Source organism: Apteryx rowi, unplaced genomic scaffold, assembly GCF_003343035.1.
Source record: "Apteryx rowi isolate R43461 unplaced genomic scaffold, aptRow1 scaffold_212, whole genome shotgun sequence".
Lineage (NCBI taxonomy): Eukaryota > Metazoa > Chordata > Aves > Apterygiformes > Apterygidae > Apteryx > Apteryx rowi.
The window spans coordinates 72,186-97,781 of record NW_020448442.1 but is presented as its reverse complement, the minus strand read 5'-3'; the positions used below and the strand labels follow the sequence as shown (position 1 = coordinate 97,781).

At 41.9% G+C, this 25,596-nt stretch overlaps 2 protein-coding genes across 2 annotated transcripts in view; both read right to left on the bottom strand.

The window, feature by feature from the left end:
* Positions 1-2,863: 2,863 nt before the first annotated feature.
* LOC112965357 (transmembrane protein 14C-like) lies at positions 2,864-7,572 on the bottom strand. Its single transcript, XM_026064266.1, has 5 exons — positions 7,503-7,572; positions 7,012-7,087; positions 6,126-6,227; positions 3,896-3,980; positions 2,864-3,692 (listed from the first exon to the last, which is right to left on the bottom strand). Exons 2-5 carry the CDS (start codon positions 7,085-7,087, stop codon positions 3,635-3,637), a joined length of 321 nt encoding a protein of 106 aa, XP_025920051.1. The 5' UTR covers positions 7,503-7,572; the 3' UTR covers positions 2,864-3,634.
* Positions 7,573-17,820: 10,248 nt separating this feature from the next.
* The window catches only part of GCNT2 (glucosaminyl (N-acetyl) transferase 2 (I blood group)), an 18,993-nt gene continuing 11,217 nt past the window's right edge, over positions 17,821-25,596 (bottom strand). The window contains exons 2-3 of the mRNA XM_026064289.1: positions 19,461-19,553; positions 17,821-18,011 (exon numbers count right to left, since the gene is read on the bottom strand). Of these exons, the coding sequence (XP_025920074.1) occupies positions 17,821-18,011; positions 19,461-19,553 (284 nt within the window). The remainder of the gene's footprint in view (positions 18,012-19,460; positions 19,554-25,596) is intronic.

Here is a 25,596-nt window from a genome sequence, read left to right as displayed (position 1 = left end):
AGAATGTCATCCTGCAGAGATGTTATGTGAGCTGCATTCAGTCCTCCTGCACTGGGAACCCAAAATGCCTATTTGCTCTAACTTTTCCTAAGCCTATGCAATATTAGAAAATAATAAAAGACCTTGTGTTCTATTGCCCATGGAAGAAAAATATATTTCACATAATATTTAAAATATTGGCTGTAAGGTAGGATTTCATAAAGTATTGTATAACACATCTTGCCAAAACTACTGAGTATTTAATGAAAATATTTCACTAACATTTTTCTATAGATTCACATAATATGAGTGTATTCTTAAAAACAACTTTTATGGTTGTTTGCCCTATGCAAGTCCTCCATTGGCAACTGCTGCTTTCTTGTATGCAAGCAGCAAGAAACAGGGCTAAACTAGAGCAAGCACTAGGCTTTTCAGGAGATATGCTGCTTCCTTACTACAAAGGTGAGAGTGAAAGCACAGATTGGACTTGGAGAAGAACGTGACGCTGTCAAACAAGGATTTCAGAACTCACCTGTACCAAAGAGTTATTTAGGGTCTATAATGTGCAAATGGTTGTAGTGACTGTGAGAACTTACTGCTTCCAGTAGGACATAAGTAATCCACAGACAAATACTACATGAGAAAGGTCTAAAAGCTTGGCCAATAATGATATAACAGTACTGGAAAATAGCTGAACAAGTGTTGAATGCTATGCTTACCTGGCCAAGTTACAATTAAGTTTAAAAATTGCATTCTACAGTTACAATTAAATCATGCCCACATTTGGTCAAAGATCTGTGGAGGTTTACATCTCCTTTGTCAAAGGAGTGTCACAGTGAAGTTTTAAAGAGCCTGAGTCACTTTAGTCTAATAGTCATTTTAAGGGTGAATTAGCTAAAAAGGCATAAATGATCAGTAAACCCTTGATTCTGAATGCCTTTATTGGGTTATCATCAAACTAAACTACAGACTTCTATAAGAAGTCCAATAAACTATGTGAGAGAAGAATTCAGTCTGCTCTTCAAAGAGGTTGCTCTCTATCTATAAAGGCCAGCTTCAGTCCCTGAAAACACACACAAACTCTAATAATGCAATACCTCAATGTTTATATGCTCATTCAACACATTTCCTGGCTTCTATGCTAAGTCTCAAAGTAATATCCTGCAAAGGGCCTTGCATTGTACAATAAATCATTTTAAGATGCTGATCTAAGATATTTCTGTTAATTGTTGTATTTAGAATAGATGCTTTAGGTTTATTAGTTACACTAAACCTGCCATTTTAAAGTACAAAATGAGTACACTCTTTAAAGATGTAAAGCTGTTAATGATTACTTTAAGGGTTGTAAAAAGAAAAGTGTTTGTATGGCTTTTTTAACTGCATATAAAAACCTAAGTTCTTGCTGTTGACCTAATCTGCCATAATATACGGGTTATATAATTTACTGGAAGTTGATTTAGTCTGAAACAGTTGAACCAAGAAGTCTAGTATTTTGTTATGAAAATCATACCTAAAGAAAATGCCGCGTTAATACTAGATGAGCTATATATGGTCAGTAATATGACTATCTGGGATAGTCATATATCTGGTCAGTAATGCACTAGAAACTTTAGTTCAATTGCCATTGGTCTAGCCTGAAGTATTTTTGGTTCCCTTAGTACTAATAAATGTCCTTGTACTTTTTAGAGTATCAGTAACTGGTTATGGCAATGAAGGACAGCCTCAGACTTTCTAAAAGAATCCTGGTTCATAAATGCACTGGCTTTATGATTAAAAGCAAAAGAAAGAAAGAAATCACTCTTCTGGAGTACAAGATGTCAGTGGCTTATTTAAGATCACAGTCTGGTCAAGGAATTAACTAATAACTTCTGTCCATTGCTTCCTAAGTCACCTAGAGCAGAAAAATAAATAGATAATAGATGGATAATATTTGTTGCATTAAATAGGGCTAGAAGAAACATGCTGTCCTTACCATGTGCAGAAGGATGTTGAAATTGCTTTGACCATCCACAACCAAAACAGACTTGACTCATCCATAATCAAAACATGACCAATATTGAGAAATTTTTCTTGCTAATAGCTTCAGGACTAAGAGGCTAAAAGGCTCTGTACAGTTGTTTTAACTTTGATTCAACCCACTCCTGCTGCTCCCTGACAGGCACTTTTTTCCCCACCTATGTCCAGAGCCCCAAATTATCTCCTTAACACAGATGCTGGAGAAAGACAGAAGGAAGGAAAAAAAGTGCATCACCCTCCGGCAGTGGTACTAGCCCGCTTGTTCAGAGAACTCTGAGCAATTGAGGCTCCAGGGTCTCACTGACTTAAGGGATCAATCACATTGCTTCCGTCTCCCAGTACGAGTCACCAAGCAAGAAAGGCTGAGGAAACTGAAGCTAAGGTTCTGTGCAGAAAGGGATGTAGCTAAATGAACCTAGAAAAGGGATACATTACCATCCGCTTGTAGCTCCCAGGATTATTTCTGCCTGGCAGGTTTACATTTAGGATGGCTTCAGGCAACAGAGGACTTGGGGAATCGCCTGAGGACAAAGACTCAGCAACTGGGCTCACTAGTGTTTAAATAAACTTTCACAGAGAACTTTTCAAATCTGAAATAGATCACTTATCTTGGAAAAAAACATTAGATTTTAATGCAACACCAGCCTGAATATACAGTCTGTATGCATTTGTTCTTTCTTCCCCTCCCTCCATTTGTGAAATTTTTATATTTACAAGTCACTGACTGTAGTCAGAGAATGGACACTGATATATTCTACACAATTTGTGTTCACAAATACACCCAGATACTCTGCAGAAAAAGGACCAAACTATCAACCCAGATGAAAAAGAAAAGAAAACATAACTGTGTAGAATGCAAAAGTTTGTAATAATCATCTGTTGGTTTATTTAGAGTAACATTTTACTTCTCATGAAATGCAAGAGCTATGCCTACAATTCAGTATTATTTAATGAAGGATATTTTGATTTCTCTTATGAACAATAGTCTGTAAAAGTCAAATGAATGACACTTAGTTGGGCACTTTTGCTCACGACTGTAAGTAACAGGTTTACATTCATTGCATTACTGTAGAACCCTGATACCCTGCTCCATGGTTGCGTCTTGTGGGCCGAGGTTCTAACACGCAGTGCTGAAAGAACAAAGTCCTTGACTGAGAGAACTCAAACTTGATGACAAAATAAATTGGCAGATAAATGGTGGGAGAAGAGGTAATAGAATGAGCACATTTGTTAACAGTAAATATTAATGACAAACTGGCAACTTCTCTATCCTCGTTTTAGAAGTATAACAGATTTCAGAATGACAAATCCAAATGTATATTTAAAGCTTCAGTCCTGCAATTGTTTGCATGCAAGTGCTAAGAGGTCTTTGCCTACAGTCAGCTGCAGGACCAGAAACTAAACTAATACTATTCCCGTATTTTCTTGCTTCACAGTGCAGAAGATGTTGAGACAAGTACCATTTTGGACAGCATAAGGGCTCTCAACTTCTGTCCTTTAAAAACACAATCCACATGCATTAAGATATGAAAAATACAGTGCACAGACAGCAGTGTCTTTTCCACTTTTGTGTAGTACATTCAGGCAGTTGCATTTTCAGGCTTCTCAGTTATGTATCTTTAAGTGACTTGTTGCAGACTTATGGCTTAAGAGGCTTTTCCATGATCTGTAATCCTAGCCGTCCAACCATGAATAAACTGTGGAACAGAGTATTTGTTAAAAATCCCATAAAAAAACAGGAAGGAAAAGAAAACACTGACATGATTTCATTTAGCTGAACTCCAACATAAGATGTTATTTTTCACAGAACTTATCATGTAACATTTTTAAATAAATCCACATATAAATTAAACAAAAGGTTTATTCAAAAATACGGACTAAAACAAAGACATGTGACTACCTGGCACCAGCAATTAACCCAGGCATTGCTTTTCTGGAGTTGTAAAATCTCATTGCCATAACTGTAGCCAAAGTTCCAGATGCCACTAGAAAAAGAAAAGAAGAAAGTCCAGCCACAACTATTTCAGAGAAGTAGGTCTGAAATACCAGCACAGCACTACAACAGTGTTGGACATTTAGCAGTGCCAAGAAAAAAGGTAAACGCCTACAGACAGGAATGCTTCCTTCATCTCCACAAGGAAACATATGCAAACATTTTTTTGTTGTTGTTGTTAAACAGAAGAGCTGTTGCAAGCTTACAGCAACCTTGGTAAGCATACACCACTACTCATTTGAAATGAGTGATTCTAGTCAGAGTTAAGACCACTGTCTAACCACCCACAACCTCCAATTCTCTGGGCAAGTCACCAAGACTCTCCCTCAGCTTCTCCTTATTTGCAGAATAGGAATGATCATTTCCTTTAATACAAACAGCCTCAAAACTGCCAGAAAGGTAGGATGATGTCAAAAATCATTATGTGGGAGCCAAATATTATTATATTTCCAGTTTCTCTGTGACCTTTGAACTAAAAGATGGAACAAAACTAAAACTTGCATTTTGACGTTAGATTTGAACACTACATTCCTATATACATTCATTCTAAAGATGTTAACACTGAACATTAAGAGCCAACAGTAAATTTGGCCTACAGTGTATATGAATTTTTTTAATGGCTTAATACTCTAAGTTTAGAAATACAATAACTCCATTTGAAAATATGAATTAGCAAATACAAAGTAATCTAAAGGATGAAGCTGAAAAAGTGATAACATTTTAAATATGACTCCAAATTATTTAAATTAAGTCTGGAAAAAAATCCCATCGATTTCACATAAAACTTCCACGATTGTTGTTTCTTTGAAGAAGAAAGGCAGGTGGAAGTGTTGTATGCCTTTTTCCAAAACTTCAGGTTTGTTTGCATCAGCTTTGGAAACAGGGTAAAAGATGTTATAAAGGTACGTTAAGGTTCTTTTTCAGACTTCTAGCCTTGATATACTGTGACTAATCTAAAGCTGAACTGGAGCCACAACTGCAAGTCAAAGCAGAGAAGAGGAGGAATGGATGAACGGAGAATCACACTAGTCTGGGACACCACACTGCCTTGAAGAAGTCCACTTTATCTACATGCACCAAATCATGATATATGGAAGCTGCTTATCTATCTATCAACACACTGCCTGAAACCTAGTGCAGGAGATATACAGCCACTCCTACTACATACCAGGCCAGAAGAGAGAATTCACAAACAGAAACTTGGTTTCATTTTGAGCTGTGTTTTACACTAGATTTCGTATTGACAAGATGGTTTGGTCCTCTGCAGTCTTTGCCAGGGATTTCATAAAGCCCTTCAGCACATTATATGATCAAGTCCCATTGGTTTTAAATAGTTTTAAATCATTGTAATACTATAGTATCACAATTTAATAATACTATTATGTAGCTACAGAACTAGAAGGAACCTCAAGAGATCATCTAGGCTAACCCAGTGCCCAAAGGTAAGATCAACTCCTGACAGATACAGGTCTAACCAGTTTAAAATCAGAGTCCTGCAGTGACAGAAATTCACTGAGGTCTAGCTAATCTCTGCCAGTGCTTCATAATACTTTCCACTGTTATTTTATCCTCATGCTTCACCTGAAGGGTTTTCTGCAAGCTAAAACTACAACTTCCTGTCCCATCTGTTAGTAGCACGAAGAACAGATCATTCCCTCCTTTATATACTTAGGACTATTTCTTCCACAGTGTATGATACGCTGAAACATACACTGCTCTACTGAGGTGCCTGTGGAAACCAGTACTCCATAAAACCATATACTGCTACATCACAATGTTCTCACATTGCAAACATGCTTAYTCCATGGCCATAGACTAAAAATGCTCCTTCACAACCAAACATCTTTCACATTTGTTCCATGTGCCTACATTAGTTTGACATGGTACCTATTCTGGCAGTTGAGATACATATTTCTCTCCATCTGGCTTCCAGAGAGACAAACTAGGTTTTAGAATCAGGTATCATGTTCTTATGCAAATACTTCCTCGCTACGGGCAGGAGGCTCTGCCACCATTTACAAGCATTCATATAGATAAAAGGGCACAAGTTGGCTGAAACATACTAGAAAAAATGTTACTATTTATATGGCTACCAGTAATGTTTAGTACCTAAGTGTCAAGCAAACTGCAAACTTACCAAGAGAAAGCCACACATTCTTTGGATCTTTGGACTGCTGGTAAGCACCTAATCCTGCTAAACCACCAAAGAGAAGACCAGCAGCTAGAGATGGGACACTACCTTGAATAAGTGAAAGAAAAAGTGTTTACTGAAAGACCATAAACCAAACAAAAGCACTTGCAAGTGTCACATTCACTATTAAAAAACCTAAAAGTCTAAAGCAAAGAAAATATACTGCTTGTTTTTTTATTAATATGATATTTAAAAACATTTAATCAAACACCATTTACAAGTAACAAGGATTTAATGTAATTTACAGGAATCACTTTCTGCAGTGTGTCAAGATTATATATTTGAATTTCTTGTAAGTGCAAACTGAACTCTGACCTTCCTGATTAGCTTATATTGGAAATACCAAGTCGAGCCCTTAAAGGGCAGGATTTAAGCTCATGAGGTCAGTCAAACAACTTAGTCTTCCAGAAGTGCTTAAACATCTGTAGTAAAAATGGCCAAATTAAGACTAGACAGAATGGATTACAGCACTATTACATGAGAACAGAACCTGGATATTAAGTCAACAGTGATCTGGACCTGGAACTCACTAAACTTCATCAGTTTCAATGATAGCTGAATGCTTTTATTAATAGGGATAAATACAGCACTCAAAACCACTGCTGACACCGATGCCAACTTATCTCCTCCCTTTAAAAGGCATTTTTAAAAATAAGAATAAAAAACTGCTTTCCCTTGGGCCTCAAGAATGATTTTCACCCTAATGCTACTGGTCACTTCCACTTTTCCTTATTGCCCCAATTTATTTTCCCTTTACCACGGGTGACAGCAGGCCCTGTTACTCAAGCCAAGTTACCAGACTGATTAGCTGGGCGTTTCTTCATCACCCTACCTGCTTTGGCGTAGCCAATTATGCCACCAGAAGCGACCAGCGCCGCGTACCCGAAGCCGAGCCAGTCATAGTCCATCTGCAGGCAGCAAAAACCGAAAGCAGCGCAGACTGCTCACCCCGGCCGCACCGAGGGCCCCTCAGCCACGCGGAGCGCAGCCGTGCCCGCCGCCCGCCGCTCCCCGCCAGATACCCCCCCCTCCCGCGAGCCGTCAGCGGCGGCCGCTGGCGACGAGGCCCGCACGCCCCCTCCCCCCCCCGAGCTGTTGGCGGGCGGCTTCGCGCGCCCCTCCACCCCCTCCCGCGAGCCGCTGGCGGGCGGCCGTTGGCGAGGGGACTCGCGCCTCCCCCCCCGCGAGCCGTTAGCGGGCGGCCGTTGGCGGGGGGGGGCCTCGCGCGCCCCCCGCGCGAGCTGTTGGCGGGGGGGGCCTCGCGCGCCCCCCCTCCCCTCCCGGGAGCCGTTGGCGGGGGACCTCGCGCGCCCCCGCACTGACCTTGTCGCTGTGCACCGCTCGCCCCGCCGCTCCCGGCGTGACGCTGGGCGGGCGGCGCTGTCCGAGCAGCGCCGCGCCCGGAGGGGCGGCCGAGCGGCGCCTTCCGCGGAGTTCTGAGCGGCGCCTTCCGCGGAATTCTCCGCAGCGCCCCCCCGCCGCCGCCGCCGCGGCACGGAAATCCCGCTCTTCTCACGTCAGCGAAGCGTCTCGTGGCCGCCGTGGACGTTTTCGGCGGTAGCAGAGCGGGCGCCGAGCTGGACGCTGGGGCGCGGGCAGCCGCTGCCGCCGCTGCCGCCACCGCCGAGCCCCCGCGGGCAGCGCGCCGCAGGGCCGGCTGCAGCCGCGCCGAGCACCCGGTATGGATTTGCCCCGAGGAAGGCTTCAGATATCCACCCCAGCTAAGATCAAGGATGAAACTCTTCTTGTTAATTGTTTCTCCTGGAAGCATGAGAATTAAAGAAATGTGATTCTTGTTTGCCTTTTACTTCTATTTCAATTATTTCCTTTCTCTGATCCCGACTCTCTCCCACTCACATTTCCTATATAGCCTTTGCTCCTTTTCAGAAGGACTCCTTCCTCTGTAGGTATGCTTTATTATTATTATTATTATTATTATTATTATTATGCCATTACCTGCCCATGTCAGATGCAGCCATGAGGACTAACTGATCTCTCCAGTTTCCTTTATTTGCCACAGCCTGAAAGGGGTCGATTGATCTCCTTCAATTTCAGTGCATTTGGTTTATCAGTTAAGTTAGTAGGAATCCGGGGTTGGGGAAGGATGTTAGGAGATGAAATGTCTGCTGGGTTTTTCTTGAAATAGAAGTATTTTTTGATAAATCTTTGTTCCCTCAAGCGATTACATTCCTTTAACATTTCTTCTTTAAACCTGCTGGTAATTATAGACTTGTTTCTTTATCTATTAGAGCCTTTTTTCTCTCCTTAAAATTGACTAGGGAACCAGTATCTTGATCATGGTTCCTTCTGCTTCTTTTTCTGATCAAGTCTTAGAGATCAGGGTGGCTTGGAGAGTATCAGATCAATCCTTCAGGTCAAATACATGGCAAGGGAGAAACAGAATGGTTTTAATCACTGAAGGTATTTACTGTGGCTAACCAACCCAGTCAAGCAACTTCTGAAAATCTTGTGTTGTTATACTCATGCAAACCCCAAAGTCGGGCTTATGACTTCTATGATAAGGGTATTTATATACCTTTGCTAGGGTTTCCTCTGTGTGCCTAATCTCAATGCCTTGAATGCAGAGATTTTGCATAGTTATTTAATTCCCTGAAGAAAATGTAATGCCTACATTCTGGTTTTATTTCATACAGCCATTTACTCAGAGTTATCCAGGGTAGCAGAGTTTGTGAGAGAGTGCTGAGAAGAAAACTTGAATAAAGTTAAAACACTATCTATATAAATATATACAGATAGAAAGGGCTGGAATAGGCCATGGGCATGGTTGGTTCCAGAGTTTAACCTGATCCATAGCAAGGGGCCGCAGTACTGTATGGTCTCTCCTAGAGTTACCAGACCAGGACCAAATGCATGCAGAGTCTCTGCAGAGAGCGTCTTTGCATCCAGAGCAAAACTAATTTAGGATGATCTGAAATACTAGGATTATTGGGAGCTGACTACCTACTGCGACTTCCCACTTTCCAATGCAAGTTCTAACACGAGTCCCAGGGGAGAACTGGTCACATTTCAGTCACTTCCCTACTTCCTAGAAGTGTGTAACACATGTTTGTCAAATCCAAAGCACAAAAAAAACTCAGTTCGTGATAACCTTGGACAGATTATTCTGTGTAATGCAGACAGCAGCTGTATCTAGGGTGCAGAGCTTGTGGGTATGGGCTAAACAGGGAATAGCAATGTTGGAAAAAGAAGATAAAAAGCAAGCCGTTGACAATCAGGGGAAAGTAACATAAAATGAGGACTCTACGTACACTTTTTGTTTTTTATTTGAAAATTAAGTCTTTCTACATGTTCTGATTGCAAACTCCATTTTGATTGCATCTCTAGACCAGTTTTCTGCTGTGTTTTTAGCTATATCTCAGACTACAATTTCAAGGACTAATGGCATGAGGTCATAAAACTCTCAACAGCCTTCATTCAAGCAACATGCTCTTAGACGGAAATTGCTGCTGCTTGGGGCACACCAGTTTTTCAAGTCTGAACTTTAAGAGAATAGTAGTTAGACAATAAAACACTAGTTTGGGGACTTTGCTAGGGGTCTCACCTGGTGAGAATTACCAGGGAATTTTCCACAAGAGAGAAAATGGTTAATAGAAGGAAGGGTCTTAAATCAATCCATCTGATTGAAGGAGCAAAACTGAGGCATACAATCAGAAATTTTATGATTAAGGGTAGAAGCAGTGAATATCAAAAGATGTAATGTAGATTCCCTGAAGATCTTGATGACCTAAGCTGTGAAACTATCCTGGAACAGTACTAGTGTGTTTGCCTGCTGGCTTTGCTATTGTATGCCCTTGAAAAGCTGACTTGTCAATCCAAGTAGATTTTTTTTTCTTTCACCTGCAGATGTGCCAGAGCTTTTAACATATGATAAGCAGGAATTTGCTTTTGCTACTGTCATCTCACTGCTAATCTATTGCGAAATACTGGAAGGACTTAGTTGGAACTGAGACTGCACAGCCTCAGAAATGATGAAAAGGATCTGAGACAAAAGGAGCCCAAACCCCAAACTGTATGTACCAAAGGAGAGGCAGGCAGAGTCTGTCTGTCTATCAGGTTGGGAATGGAGACTCCCATGAAGGTGGAAGCTGGGGGCTTGTGAGCTCTGGCACCAGGAGAATGGCTCCTGCCCCACCTGCAGATCTGCACCTACAGAAGGGGGTCAGTGCTGGGGTTGCAGACAAGGGTCTGGGAGCTGTGTCCAGCAAAGAACCTGAGCCAGCTGAGCCATAGCCATGCAGCAGCACCAGCGGCAAGAGGGAGACTCCCTGCCACAGGGGACGGAGGTCCTCATCTGCTGACCTGACCTGTTGTCTAGGAAGGTTTGCTGCTTGCAGAGGGCTCAGATCTGGGATGCTGTGGAAAGACTGCTGAGGTAGGTTTGTCTGGCCCTTGAACTATTACCCCCCCACTTCTTTTTCCACATAGGCACCAATGATACTGCCAGGGGACACCTAGAGCGTGTCAAGAGTGACTACTTGGCTCTTGGGGTAATGGTCAAGGGCCTGGGGGCCCAGGTGGCATCTCCTCAATCCTGCCAGTGAGGAGGAAGGGCTTGAGGAGAAATGGACAGATCCTGCAGGTCAACAACTGGTTGCACAGCTGGTGTCAGCAACAGGGTTTTGGTTTTATGACCACAGGACCCTCTTTGAGGATCAAGGACTGCTAGCAAGAGGCAAGATCCACCTCACCAACTGGATCTTTGCCAACCGGCTGACCAACCAGGTGAGGAGAGCTTTAAACTAGGGTCAATGGAGGAGGGAGAGAATGACCAACATTCAAGTGAGGATGGCAGGCAAAGGGTGCAGGGTGATGTGGACAATAGAGACCTCAAAAATGACCAAAAAAAAAGGCTGAAGGGGGTCTACCTCAAGCATATGTGCACAAGTAAGAAAGTGCCTACAGGTCAACATTATGGGGGAAGCTCTCATATCCTTTCTGGGAAATAAGTATTCTTGRGTGCCTCTCTGAAGTGTCTGTACACTAATGAATGCAACATGGGGAACAAACAGGAGGAATCAAAGGTCTGTGTGCAGTTACAGGGCCATGATCTCATTGGGATGATTGAGACGTGGTGGGATAGGTCACATGACTGGGGTGCTGCTATGGATGGATACAGGCTCTTTAGGAAGGACAGACTGGGAAAGCAAGGAGGGGGAGTTGCCTTTTATGTGTGGGAGCAGTGGGAATGCGTGGAGCTCTGCCTGGGGACAGGTGAGGGGCCAGCTGAGATCTTATGGGTCAGGGTTAGTGGGCAGAATAATACGGGTAATGTTGTAGTGGGTATCTGCTATAGATTGCCTGATCAAGAAGAAGGAGAAGATCAGGCCTTCTTCAGACAGGGGGAGGAAGTCTCACATTTGCAGGCCCTGGTCCTCATGGGGGACTTTAACCACCCTGGTATCTGCTGGTACAGCACAGCAGGGCATAAGCAATCCAGGAGGTTTCTGGAGTGCATTGATGACAACTTTCTAACACAGGTGATCAAGAAGCCAATGAGGAGAGGTGTTCTGCTGTACATAATACTTACAAACAAGGAAGGACTGGTCAGGGATGTGCAGGTCAGGGGCAACCTTGGCTGCAGTGACCATGAGATGGTGGAGTTCAGGATTCTGCAAGGAGGAAGCAGGGCAGAAAGCAGGATCACAATCCTGGACTTCAGAAGAGCAGGCTCTGGCTTCTTCAGGGACCTGCTTAGAAGAATACTGTGGCATACAGCCCTGGAGGGAGCAGGGGTACAGGAGAGCTGGTTGTTTTTTAAGGATCACTTCCTCCAAGCTCAAGAACGGTCCATTCCCACATGCAGGAAATCAAATAAAGGCAGCAGGAGATCTGCATGGACAAACAAGGCACTCCTGACTAAACTCAGGTGTAAAAAGGAAGCATACAAGAGATGGAAGGACAGATGACCAGGAGAAATATAGAGACACTGTCTGAGCAGGCATGAGATTAGGAAAGCCAAAACCCACCTGGAGTTGAATCTGGCAAGGGATGTGAAGGGCAACAAGAACGGCTTCTACAAGTCCATCAGCAGCAAAAAGGAAGACTAGGGTCCACTGCTGAATGGAGCAGGGGATTTGGTGACAAAGGACATGGAAAAGGTGCTCAATGCCTTCTTCGTCTGGGTCTTTACTGGTAAGTCCAGCCTTCAGCAATCCCAGGTCCCTGAGACCAGAGGGAAAGTCTGTAGTAATGCAGACTCACCCTTGGTGAAGGAGGATCAGGTTAGGGAACATTTAAACACCTGGACATACACAAGCCTGTGGGACCTGAGGGGATGCCCACGAGTGCTGAGGGGAGCTGGGTGATGTCATCGTGAGGCCACTCTTGATTAGCTTTTAAAGGTCGTGGTGATTAGGGAAGGGTCCTGAGGACTGGAAGAAAGCAAATGTCACTCCTGTCTTCAAGAAAAGGAAGAAGGAGGATCCAGAGAACTACAGGCTGGTCAGTCTCACCTTGATCCCTGGGAAGGTGATGGAGCAAATAATCCTGGAAAGCATTTCCAAATATATTAAGGACACAGAGGTGATTGACAGTAGTAGTAAAGGGAAATCACGCTCAACCAACCTGGCAGCTCTCTATGACGAGATGACTGGCTCAGTGGGCGAAGGCAGAGCAGTGGATGTTGCTTATCTTGAGTTTAGTATGGCTTTCAACACTGTCTCCTGTAACATCCTCATAGACAAACTGCTGAAGTACCAGCTAGATAGGCAGACAGTGAGACGGACTGAAGACTGGCTGAACTGCCAGGCACCAAGGGTTGGGAATCAGCAGCACGCAGTCCCTCTGGAGGCCAGTGGTGTACCTCCAGGGTCGATACTGGGGCCACCAGTAACATCTTCATTAATGATCTGGATGATGGGACAGAGTGCACCTTCAGTGAGCTCACAGATGATACAAAACTGGGAGGAGTAGGCCACTGCTCTGGGACCTGAGCTCTGTGGCAAACCAGCAGTTTGCCCCAGTTTATCTGGAAAAGAAGGCTTATATTGAATGAATGACACTGTTATCAAAACCACATTTTTATCCTATTTAGCTTATCAGGTCTTCACATGCTCAGCTCATTCTCTCAAGTACTGTGTTTTCCTTTTCCCTTTTTTGTTTTCCTCTTCCTGCCTCCTTTGCACTTTCATCCTCAAGTTTTCTCTATCTTTTCAATTGTCCTCCTGTCCCCATGCTCTCTAGTACCCCTTGCTCTTAGTTTTTATCCTCTGAAGATCTTTCTATTGCCCTTAATAATGGGGGTGTGCAAAGAATAAGAATATGGATCACATTTGCAGAAGTTTTCTCTCTTTTGGGGAGACAACTTAATTTGCATTTTTGTGCCATTAGATGCACTGCAAATATTGGCAGTTTAGGCATGTATGATTTGCAATGGTGCCTGAAGCATCTAACTGGAAGTGCTAATGACTGTCTACAAAAGCTTATTTACTTATTTGTGGGGAAATACTGAAATTACTTCCACAYCTTAAGTGAAGTTAAAGGGATATCCTCATATGCCACCCTTTTTTTCTTTTTCCTTTTTTGTCACTATAGCCAACTTAAGTAGTTGCCCAGCTCCTAGTCCTGGGATCACCTCTGACACCTCCTCTTTTGGACTGGCACAAATACTTCTTAGTTTCTTGGTAAAGTACTGGGGAACTGATGCAGCAAAAAAGCAGACAAGCCTGGCAAGAGTTTGTTTGGAGGAGATGGTTCCTGTTTTAAGCTGATTTATACAGCACTGCTGTCAGACATCAAGCCATGACCTAAACCTAACATTTTTCCTCCTTCTCCCCTTCTCTCCACAAAATCCTGCTTGTGGACCTACTGCCAGAGAATTTAATTGTAGACCTCTAGACCAGAGGCCTGCAGTAGCATTTGTACAGATGCCTGATTTTCAGTAATAGGCTCAAACTACCAGATGAACATTATGAGGTACAACTGCAATGTTGCTTTTTTTGGATAGACTGTGACAATTGTGTTCCTGGTAATTCTTTCACAATTGCTGTAACCTGGCACAAGCTGCTTGAAATTTTTTGGTTGCTGTGTACACTTTTGGTGTTTCAGGCATACACAGAATATTTATCTTCTAGAGATAAGGGATTTTTTGGAAGTGTTTGAGTACATTCAACTGAAAAGGAAAGAGCATGAAACCCACAAGTTACCTGCAATTGGAAGTGAAATACCTGTGGCCATGCACATTGTATAAACTTAAAATGCACTAGGGTAATGCACTGTTTCAAGGCCTCAGGCAATGGTAACTCTGCTACTCGCCCCATGTTGAGTGCTGACTACTCCAGCTTAGCCTGATCTGCAACCCACTTACAGCAGCAGGAGGCCTTTCTGCTGCCTTTAATGAAGTTGTTGGATCAGGGCTTGGGAGTGTCTCGGCTCACATATTAACTCCATGGTGCTGCACTGACAGATGGAAACTGAGCACCTGACAGTGCCTACTGGAACCTGAAGAAATGATGTGTCTTAGGAAGATGAAAGTTTGGGAAGAAACACTTAGCTCCCACATCAAACATAAGCTTTAAAACTCTCTGTAGGAGAAAGTTCCGCTTAATTTGAGACTTTGCCAGCATCGACCCTTCAGCTCATCTCATTGCAAGCCCAGCTCAAAGCAGGGTCAACACTGAATTCAGATCAGGTTGCCCAGGGGTTTGTCCAGTCAGGTCCAGTGCTTGTTTCACTGTCCTCATGGTGAAAAGGCTGCAGTTCCAGGTGCTTTAAATCTTACAGGATTTCGGCTCCTTGGGCTAGGTTTATAAAGGTTTTCAGGAGCTCAAGAAGCAGCAAGGGATCCAGCAGGTTTTCTAAGCAAGTAAAACTGATTTCAATGAAAAGTCTGACATGCTTGTACATCCTTCTAGAGTGCATATTCTTTGCATGCCCAGTACCTGTAAGCTCCAAAGTTTGTGACTAAACAGAACTGAAAACTTTGCTCCACTGTTTATGTTTTGGGGAGAGTTTATAGGTTTTTTTTCCCCTCGCCATAATTCTAGAAAACAAGGAGGTACAGGCATGGGTTAGTCAGAGAATCGCTTCCATCTATAGAGGTGCACTACTGTTGCTGAACTAATCACTGTTCTTACTAYTCTGCATGGGAATCCAACCCACCTTAACTTCATTCTTACCACCTACCTTCTGCAATTTTTCATCACCCCCTATCTTTTACCGCTATTCTAAAGTACTGCTAATACTGTTAGGTCACATTGGTTTAGATGTATTTCTTGAGCTTGGCTGCAAAAGGTTGTTCTTTCCCTCTTTCTTCCCATGTCATTTAGCAGAAAGTGATTAAATGTAATGTTCCTTCTTTAAAAAAAGAGAATGATCTGCGTGTTGTCCCCCAAAATCAGTCACACAATGAAAACAAAAAAAATTTATTTCCAGAAAAACATAACATGAAGTAGCATTCATCAAAAAACCTAAGTCATGGCTGGACAGAAATGTAGGTCTCTCAAAAAACTGTCCAGCTTTCATGTTCTTCTGGGATCTTACTTAAACCACTTGCTTAATTCATTCAGGCTCAGAGTAAAATACTCCTTTATTTCTGTGGCTTCAGATTGCCAAGCTTATTGCTCTACTATTGGGAGATATTCTGCCATTTATTTCTATCCTGTATGTTCTAGAGTGTGAACAATGAAATGTTATCTTATCTTGTCCATACTCTGTGCTACTTCAAATATTCACATGAAACTGTGAGAACACCTTCTATGTATTTCGAATATTTCAGTGTGGGGAATATTCAGCTTGACAGAACAATGGGGGCCTGGTTTCAGCACTGTCTTAAATTGGACACCCTAAAACTATCTCTTTGAAACAATGACTCTCTCTGGCATACTTCTCGCTTCAGCTGCCACCATGGCAGCAAGCTACTAAAACTCTCCTCTTTTTCTCCCCCTCCACAAAAAAATGAACAGGATTTCCACTAAAGTTCTGCTCTGGAGATAAATTCTCAATCCTTTTGTGCCAGAACCTACATTATCAGGTGCTGACAGCTATAAATGCAGAATAAATTAACTGAGGCAGATCCTGTCCATTCAACCCCTTCCCTGGAGGTTACCAGCTGTGCTTTGGGACAGCTGAATATGATGCGTTGTCATTTCTGAACTGTTGCAGTTTGCAATCCAGTTTGTTAGAAGAAGCTGAAATTAGCAATGGCTTAATAAAACTGATGGTAAATTGCTGTTTTTCAGAAGCGACTCATTGAGTCATCTTCGCTTGTTCTGGAGAGAGGCAGGATAGCAGCAGATACTACCCCTAGATTCAGGCATCTCAATTTATATTGCCTCAGTGCTGCTGACCAGGTCATTCAACAGTGCTGCTAAAATGCCTCATAAATACAACCTGTCAGAACTACAGGAAGAAGCATTCATAGTTTTGCTTCCCTGCTTTGTTTTTCAGAACACAATGACTGATATCTGTAACTTTCGCCTTCTGTTTGCCACACTAAAATATTCCTGGGCACCTAATTTTCTCTACGGCATGCCTAATGTGCTGAGACTTTGTATGCATTGCAGGTTTATGTAGTTTTTTGTATGCTTTAGAGGGTTGTATAGATTTGGAAAGGAAAATCTGCTCAGATATTTGTTGCCCTCCCTCTAGTGGCTATTATTGGAAGATAAAAATAGGGCTGTGATGAAGTGAACCCCAAGGTTAAGTATGTGTATTAATCATTATATTAAGATCAAAGGAAATAAACTTGGGAAGAATGCTAATGCCATATCAAAATATGAGACAGAATTATTAAGTTATTGTCAAAGCTCAGTTACTGCTCTTTCTGTCCTGAAAATATTTATCTTGCTACTCCCTTCCCTGCTCCCTATCTCTCCCTCTGTGTCCTCAGATATGGAGATCTAAGGACACAGGTGCACCAAAGTCTGTATGAAGAGACTTTTTTTTTTTTTTAGTTTTTCCAGCTCTTCTAGTTGGCCAAGTAAGCCAAATACACAAGCCCTTGTTTTTCAGACATGGAAGGCTTGAAAGCCTGTCTGATTTTTCTAATTACACCCATTAGTCCAGTAAAAGATGCTGTTTTGATTTATAAACCTTGTCCTGACAGACATTTAAAGAAGAGCCAAGATCTGGAAGTGCAGTGTCTTTCTTCCATTTCCAGTACTTTCCTGCGGGTTCTCTGCATCAAATATCAGTATCTTTGACAAAACAGCATCTATATGTATAGCCACACATTGTGTTCCTGCTTTTAAGATCTTACTGGTTGTGACCCGTTATCTTTTTGCTCATCAGTGTGCACTACTTGTCTTATARGTACAAGAAATTCCAGGGATGCATGATTCTATATATATTTATATAGAAAAATATAGTAAAGACTCTGTAGCAAGTTGGGGCTGGAAAACACTCTGTTAAAAATGGCAAAAACGCACACAGAGCAGCTCCTGAAGAAGCTCTACCCTAGTCTCTTTTTTTGCATCTTTCACGTTTTGGTCTCCTGGTGTTAAATGGAAAGCTAGATTTGAAGGTAGTTTAAGACAAATTGACCCAAACTACAGGTACAGAACATCCTAAAGAAACCTGTCTGGTGAGTTTATGCTTCCAGCACAGCAGAAATTAGATTTCTGCTGCTTTTCTCCTGACCACTTTTATTTATGTTGCAGCTTGTAGCCTGGCTTTTTCTTAACTAAAAATACCAGTTTGGTTCCACCTGAATCTCRCTCTGGGACAAGGTTCTCTTCCGATGTCTCAGTTCCAGACACTCCACAGTAAGTGGGTATGTTCTGAGCTCAAACTTATTTGCAAACAAACAGGAGGAGTTAAAAAGCCACTTGAGGTCACCTGTTCCATATACACAAATGCCTCTGACATAATGGCCTGCCAAAAAAAAGAAAAAAAGCAATGTCAGAATCCATTTTTTTTCCCACAGGCACCCTCTAGAGTCCAAATCATTCTTTTTGGAAAGTTTTATCTGCAAAACCACTATAAATAATCTCCTACACCAATAAACATGCTAAAAAGCACACTGGATGTACAATGGGAATACCTATGAACACTGGGGTGAAATCAAGAAAGTTACTTAGGAATAGATAATGAGCAAAATTTCTGAATAGACAAGGCTGTAACACAATAGACAAGGGAATTTCCTTCTGTCAGTGAAGAGAAACTGATACTTTTACTTTACAGGGTTTTCCACTGAATACTTCTGGTTGATACTGGTGCAATTTCACTAATTTCAGTGTAGTTAGGCTGATGTGAAACTGCTGTTAATTTGAGCTGACTGAAATTCTCAAAAACTTTCTCCTCAACACAAACAACTATATCATACAGATTAAAAATTCTTGAAATAAAATTTGTATCTTTAGCATTTTGGTATTCCCTTTTTCTTCCCACTTTTATATTTCAGATGTAGTAGCATATAATTTACAGCTCAGTGACCGTAAGCACTCCATAGAGCAGATTATATATTGCTAATGTCCTGTCATGAAGCAATATGAAAAAGGAAAACTCAGAATTCCAACAATTTGAAATTGTAAAACAAATGTTCTAAAAGTAAGTGTGTTTTTTTTTTTCAGAAATTGTCCTACAGTGAAGTTTTCACCCCTCATTCCGAATGAGAGGAAAAATCAACTTCAAACTGTCAGAATGGCTTTGAGAATCAAGCTCAGAACCACAGCTCTATTTCAGCTTACCTGAAGGTGCTCTGCTGAAAAACTCCACAGTTACCTGTTGCTTTATGACCTGTGCAGTCACCCCCATATTAGAGGGCAACCACTCTTGGAAAAGGCCAGAAAGCAAACAGGAACAGCACTTCCATGAGCTGTGAGTTCCTTATGTGTCTTGTCAGTTGTGGCTCTAAGTGGAGTCAATGCCAGAGTTGAGAGCTGTGCTTTGTCCAAGCTCACAAGGAAGTGTGTTGTTTATATGGCTGTTGGCTCTAGAAGTTCTGAGTCCCAAGGCTATGAACACATGAGCTACTCCCATCCACCTACAAGAAAATTCCCCAGGGCCCACAATTGTCAGCTAGCTCTTGTGAAACTTAAGTTGCCAAATATCCTCCCTTCCCAAGGCTGATATATTCTATAAAAGTTTCTGATGAAGAAGGAACTTCCACCTTTCTCACTGTTTATTTTATGTGGCTACTATCATTCACTGCATAAGGACTATGGAGGAGATGACTCCTTTTTCATGTCTTATCCCCTATGAAGTGCTATTTAAAAACTGTCTTACATTATGATTAGAGACTGTAAGACTAGAGAAAAAACAGTTAACTGTTTTTGACTGTATGCTCAGGAAGAAGAAATGGGAAAAAAATGTTCATATTACCATGACAACCTCCATGGCTCTCTTCCATATCAATCCACTTCACAGCTTTCAGGTCACCYTCCCACAATGCATTGGGCATGGAGCCAGGGACACCTGCAATTGGGTAACAGAGAAAATAAAATAATTAGTCCTTTTAACAGTTATGTGTTCAGTTTTATGTCTGCTCTCTGGGACCTTTCTCTACAGAACTGGGATGAAATACTTAGTAATACACAAATCAATAGATGCCAAGTATGCTTCTGGACGCTAACTTGTAAAATTTCCTAGCTGAAAGCAGCTTTCATGATATAAACAAGATGACGGTCAAAGAGACCTAAATAATTTCACCTGCGAAATAAAATCCTTCCTTTGCAACAGCCTCACTATGATAATGCATGCATATATGATAATTCACGATGCTTTCATAACCAGTACTGCACTGCCCTCCAAGTGCTCTTTGAACATCACGCCACTGACACATAATACCTTCATATGAGGTAACAGTAAATACTTCCTTTTTTAAAAAAGAAAAAAGATCAACAGAACAAATTCAAGCATGACATAGCTAGATGGAGCTGCTGAAACTGAATTATAGCCTACAGTGTTATATAATAATATATGTAAGCCTAGACAGATCACAGGACTTGTCCAGATCATAAGCTGGTAGGAGGGCCTCTCCTTGTCCGTAAACAATGAAGTCCTGCTATAACCAGGAAAACATCCTTTTGAAGTCATAAAGGTGTAGGGAAAATGCTGAACATTCAGTATTTGGTATTTGCTGGAAAGTAAACAGGTGTTGCTTATGCAATCTGTGGGCAACTATTCTGAGTCAAGAGAATTTCAGCATCTTCAAATAAAGGCAGTAACTGTAACAAACCATTGCCATGGCATAAAGTCTTTGCCATTTGAAAACAAGAGGCCCATCATGTACTTATAGCCAGGAAAATCCCTGCAACTGATCTGTACTGCAATTTTATATTCAATTCAGTGAAAGAACTTTAATAAAGTACTTCTTAAAACTGTCTTCAGAATATGGCAAAAAAAGGAAAGGCAAATTGCATAAAATAATAAAAACTTTCTATAAACTTACTGTTTTCAGCAGATTTTGTCTTTCTTATTGGCTCAAGTAGTTTTTTGAGAACAAAATAATGATACAGACTTTGTAACTGCCACCTGATGTACAAACCACCTTGCCAAGAAAAGCTGAAAAGCACCAACTTCTCACTGAAGCACAAACACTTGTATATAATTTATTTCCATGTTTGAAAAGACTAAATTTGTTTTGTTCTTTCATGCCCAGTAAATGATTATTGTGCCATCACATCTGAGCTATCAAATGGCAGAACAGGCAACGTTTGGGGAGCCGACATGCATGGCGGCAGGTACAAAAATGCAGAAATTATTTCTGCTTTCTCCTAATGAAGCTGAAAACAAAGAAAAAAGGCCAACTTGCTCAAACGCAAAGAATCCATTTAGTGTTATCATTGCGGAGTGACTCAAGGCTTTTAACAAATGTTAAAAGCAGGAGTGACAGCGCTAATGGGTGGTGGTGATTGGAGAGGAGAGGATTTGTATTAACCTCTGTGCTGCCCGCATGCCCCGACAGCACAAGAGGCTGGCGCAGAGGGGGTAACCTGCGGCACCTCGGTTATGTGCTGCCCGCTCACAGCTGAAGCGCAGATCCTACCCCAGAGCCCCCTTCTCTGAAAGCTGCTCCGTAAGGGATGCTAAAGTCTGTGAATCTCATCAACCTCTACTGTATACAAAGGAAGCGTGTCTATTTAGTGCTAACAGTATAAGGTGTTTAACAGTAATGACAGTATTAAGTATTACTACTATTAAATACTAATAACCACTGGTAATAGTCTAATCACATTTAAGGCAAAGGTTAAGCTATTTTAACAGCTGAACACTTCCAAGGTGAGGGGTTTTTCTTCCAGATTTTCAATATGGGTATTTAAAATCTGCTATTCCTGCTTCCTCTGTTTTCCTTTTTAGGGAAGCAATTATATGAGTGGAAAGGGAGAGAATTATGAAGCTTTTTATGAGAATATCTTTTTGCTCAAGCTTCATAATTTTTGTATTATTATCAGTCATCTGTATTGACTCTGTACAAGGAAAACAAAGGATTTTTTCTTGATTTACAATGAGATTAGAGATAAGTCTTCTACAGCTTTGACAAAATGCATAATTTTTGTCAAAAAATGCATTGGTTTGGAGTTGCAGGGCCTGTGCAAAGACAGGGAACATAAGTCCTTCAAAGATGTTTTTAACTAAAATTAGAGACATCTGAATCTCCAGTTCTGACTTCTCTCTTTCCTGAATGCCAATTAACCCTCTTTCCAGTTTTCATAATTTCATTTAAAATGTGTGTACACATATTTATTTTGCTAGTAAACAAAAATTCCAATAAGGCTAATTTACTAGGAGTTCTGTAAAGCACAATTTCAGCTGGCTGCTGCAGAACACTTGCAAAGCTAGAGGTGATAAAACAATAACTGAAATAGTGTGATCATCCTAAGTTTGATCTTTTCACCAAGTTAAAGGCAAAAGCAAAGGAAGATTTTGTTACTACTTTTTTTTTCTGTTCCCTTCCTAGATGGTAACAAAAACGGTATCTCTATAGTTACTGTAGCCTAACAACTACTTTGCTTGTCAGCTTAAAGAGAAGCACAGTGAAGGAGAAAAGAGAAGCATAAGACACTGTATAATGACAAGGGTTTGGGGTGTTGTGTTTTTGAGAGAGGGAGACGTAGAAGAAGAATTAACTAACAGACTTTTTCTGTTTGCTTTCTTTGTTCTGTGTTTTTCAGTACAGTGTCTCCCTCATAAATAAGAATGGTTATTGACAAATACTCAGTCACGACTCTTCTATCAGAGGCAAAAAGACTGTAAGATCCCACAACAGAACTACCATAGCATTTTGCCATAAACAGAAATATGTGGCAGCAATAACCACAGCTTCACAATCTTCTTATTTCCCCCATACACACACACTTTGTATATTGGGCCATTATCAGATAAGACAGCACTCCAAAAAGAGTGATTCTGTCCTAGGGGGGATTCAAAAAATGTTACTCTTTCAGAAAAAGCATTAAATTAAAGATAACACTTTATAAAAGACAAAAAGAGGCAGTGATGGCAGGGGATAAACAATTTAAATGGTCTGGGACATGCATTATCATTCCAAATTAAAAACCTGTTCACAACAGATGGCAGTAAACATGGTGTGAGGAAAAACTTGGAAAATGCTGACACTATGGTAAAGCAGAAAGAAGACTGAGAAAACAGGAATGACCTCAGGGTATCCACAAAAACAATGGAAGGCACTGCCTTACAGAAATACAAAATTACTGACTTTACATTATTCACTATCTCCCAAATTAAGGAAACTAGGCAATTTTATAAGTTAATCAAAGAGTAGGGGAAAATGTAGCTCAGCACTAAACAAAAAAAAAACAGAATGGATTCACCACACTTTCCTTTAAGTATTTGTTTATTCTATTAGAACTTTATTGATTGGTTTCAGATTTGGAACCCGTTCTTGAGACCTGTTTTTATAAATATGGTTGGTCTGAAAAGTTATGCTGATGGTGAAAATATAAACTGAGGCATGAGTTGCTCTACTTTTGTTAAGCTCTCATCTAACACTCCATTGAGATTAAAGAGGTTTTATCACCGAAAACATGGAGGGGAAGAGCAGCCTCATGGGCAGCAATACTGAATACTACCCTGTAAACTAAAATACTGACAGCATATTCTTTGGCTCCTTTTCATTTAGCACGGGTAGGGAAATATGGCCAGTATCTCCACATTTTAATTGTTGGTTGCTGGAGGGAAAGTAAGGTGGATGGTGGAAGTGAAATGCTTCTGACTGCATGTAATTACAAAACAAAATCACACAACTGGGATCACCCTTATTTGTGACAATTTATTTTTCTGATTTTCAAAGTGCCCACAGCAAAGGAAGTGAATTTCAAATACACACCAGGGGAAGAAATGAAATTAAAGGCACTGCTGTGGCTGGTCTGTCTTTACAGTCAATTGTGACTGTCTTTATATCCAGTCAGTGCGGTTCTGATGGCTGCAAAACACTGCTGGGGAAGCAGGGCGCACTCCTTCCCTCTGAGCAGTGTCTCCTGCGGACGCAATACTAAACCCCAAGCCCCCTTCATTCAAAGAAAGAGGTTTGGGGGCAGGTGAAATACACTCTGATTCAGAATCTGGATCTCATCCACAGGACAACGGCAACACAATGTGCTTCTCAGCACATTCTGAGCTCTTCCTTTTGTTTTTTAAATTTTTCATTGAAATTCCAATGACAGTTGGTTTGCATGTGCTGGCTCCAAGAGGGAGCCTGTTCCCTACCTTCTTGCCTTGCTACCATGTATTATCAAGACATCCACGGAGACGCTGTGTTTGCATTTCTGTAACGTATACATAAACTGACATTCAGATGGAAATGTTACAGCATAAAAGGCTGGCTGATTTGCTTTGAACTTTCAAGTCCTGCACCTGTAATTCCAGGATCAAACCAATGCATCGGTTAAAGGCAAACTGACACAGACTAGTCTTTACTAGTCTTCTGAAGCAGTCTGCACTTCCTCATTTGCATCTCTATTTAGGGAAGGGGACAACTTCTTTACACTTCTATGCCACTAACCTGACCTAAGCTTTCCTCCTGCACTTCATAAGCTGGTGCACAGGAAATTATACTTCATAAATCTGCCCAAAATGGTGTACAAGTCACCTTTGGGGTGGAAACGTATTATTATTCTGTAAGACCTGTTGAAATCAGTGATAACTTTTGCTGGACTTTGAGACCAGATATTTATGTTTGGGAAACATGCTGGGCTGGGCAAATGCATATCCTGCCCTCTACAAGTGAAGGTATGCAGTCCAACAGCACTCTGTGGTGCGAGATGTATTTGGAAATGAACAAATCCCTACGGCATCTTTTGGAGTGATAAGATAATACAACAAGCAAATACGTGTGGGACTAGGGAGACAGTATGGCTAAAAAGAATGGAAACCATTCCTTATGGTAGGCATCCTCCACTTCCTTCGTTTAAGGATGCCAGAGCTAATGCAGTAGGCTCAAGGGGAGCAATGCCATAGCCCACGATCTGGGAATGGTGCTGTGTCTTTCTTTTTTGTCTCACAGCATTTCAGAAAGAGCTCTCTGTCTCTTCTTTTACAACATAATCCCCCTAAAATTAAAAGCCACAGCAAAAATAGCATGGGGATTAAAAGTGACTGGACGACAGCTGTGGCTGTTACCAACTGCTCACCTAAAGCTTGGCTCTGCAGCATCACCACCATAACAAACCCTCCTACACATGATGCAAACCCGATCCCTGGACCTTACAGGACAGGTTACCGCTCCTAAGCAGGAAGACGTGATTTCCCTGGACTCATCACCTTGCAAAACCCAAAGCACAGGAGATCTCTGATACCTCCCTGCCACTTGGGAGATGCTATTTCCACCAGAACACAGCTTGGCCAAGTGAACAAATCTCTGGGAAGGCAAATTCAATGATGCTTGGTACCTCTTCCTAGATTTGCAACTACTGTTGGCAAACACCTGCCTGGGTATTTCTCTGTATAAAACAACACAAGCGATGACAACCCCCTAGTGAGGCACCACCAAGAGCTACAGGTGGAAACACCTCTGCGGGGAGGTGAGCTGTGGCAACCACAACAATCAGCCCACACCATATAATGGTCAACTGATGTCACCTAACAAGACCTCTCCCTTGCCCTCCCCGAGGCGATGGACACCTGGGACAAGGACCGCAAGCCCTCACCAGACCCTGCAGCTTACCTGGGATCCTGTTGAGGGTCACCCAGAAGTGTTCATCAGGGCTGTAGGTGTCCTCGGACCAGGCCAGCAGGTCACAGGCGCGGCGGTCCTGGAGCACGAACTCCACGAAGGGCCGAGTGACGGCCACGTACGCGGAGCCAAAGTAGATGGTGAGGTTGTGAGGCGGGGGTGCCTTGCGCACCTGGGGGGTGACCATGCCCGAGGTGTTCTGCTGGGCCTGCTCCCTGTGCACGAACTGGGTGCGTGCAGTGACGTGGGCCGGCGGCAGCACGCCGGGGGTGATGTTTTTGCCTCTGAAGCCCTTGAGGAACTGGATGATTTCCCGGTTGGTCT

Coding starts and splice junctions, on each gene's coding strand:
- LOC112965357 (XM_026064266.1), bottom strand. CDS start 7,087: ATGGACTATGACTGGCTCGGCTTCGGGTACGCGGCGCTGGTCGCTTCT. Junction 6,228..7,011: donor AATTGGCTACGCCAAAGCAG/GTAGGGTGATGA, acceptor CACTTATTCAAG/GTAGTGTCCCATCTCTAGCT. Junction 3,981..6,125: donor GAATGTGTGGCTTTCTCTTG/GTAAGTTTGCAG, acceptor TTCTTTTTCTAG/TGGCATCTGGAACTTTGGCT.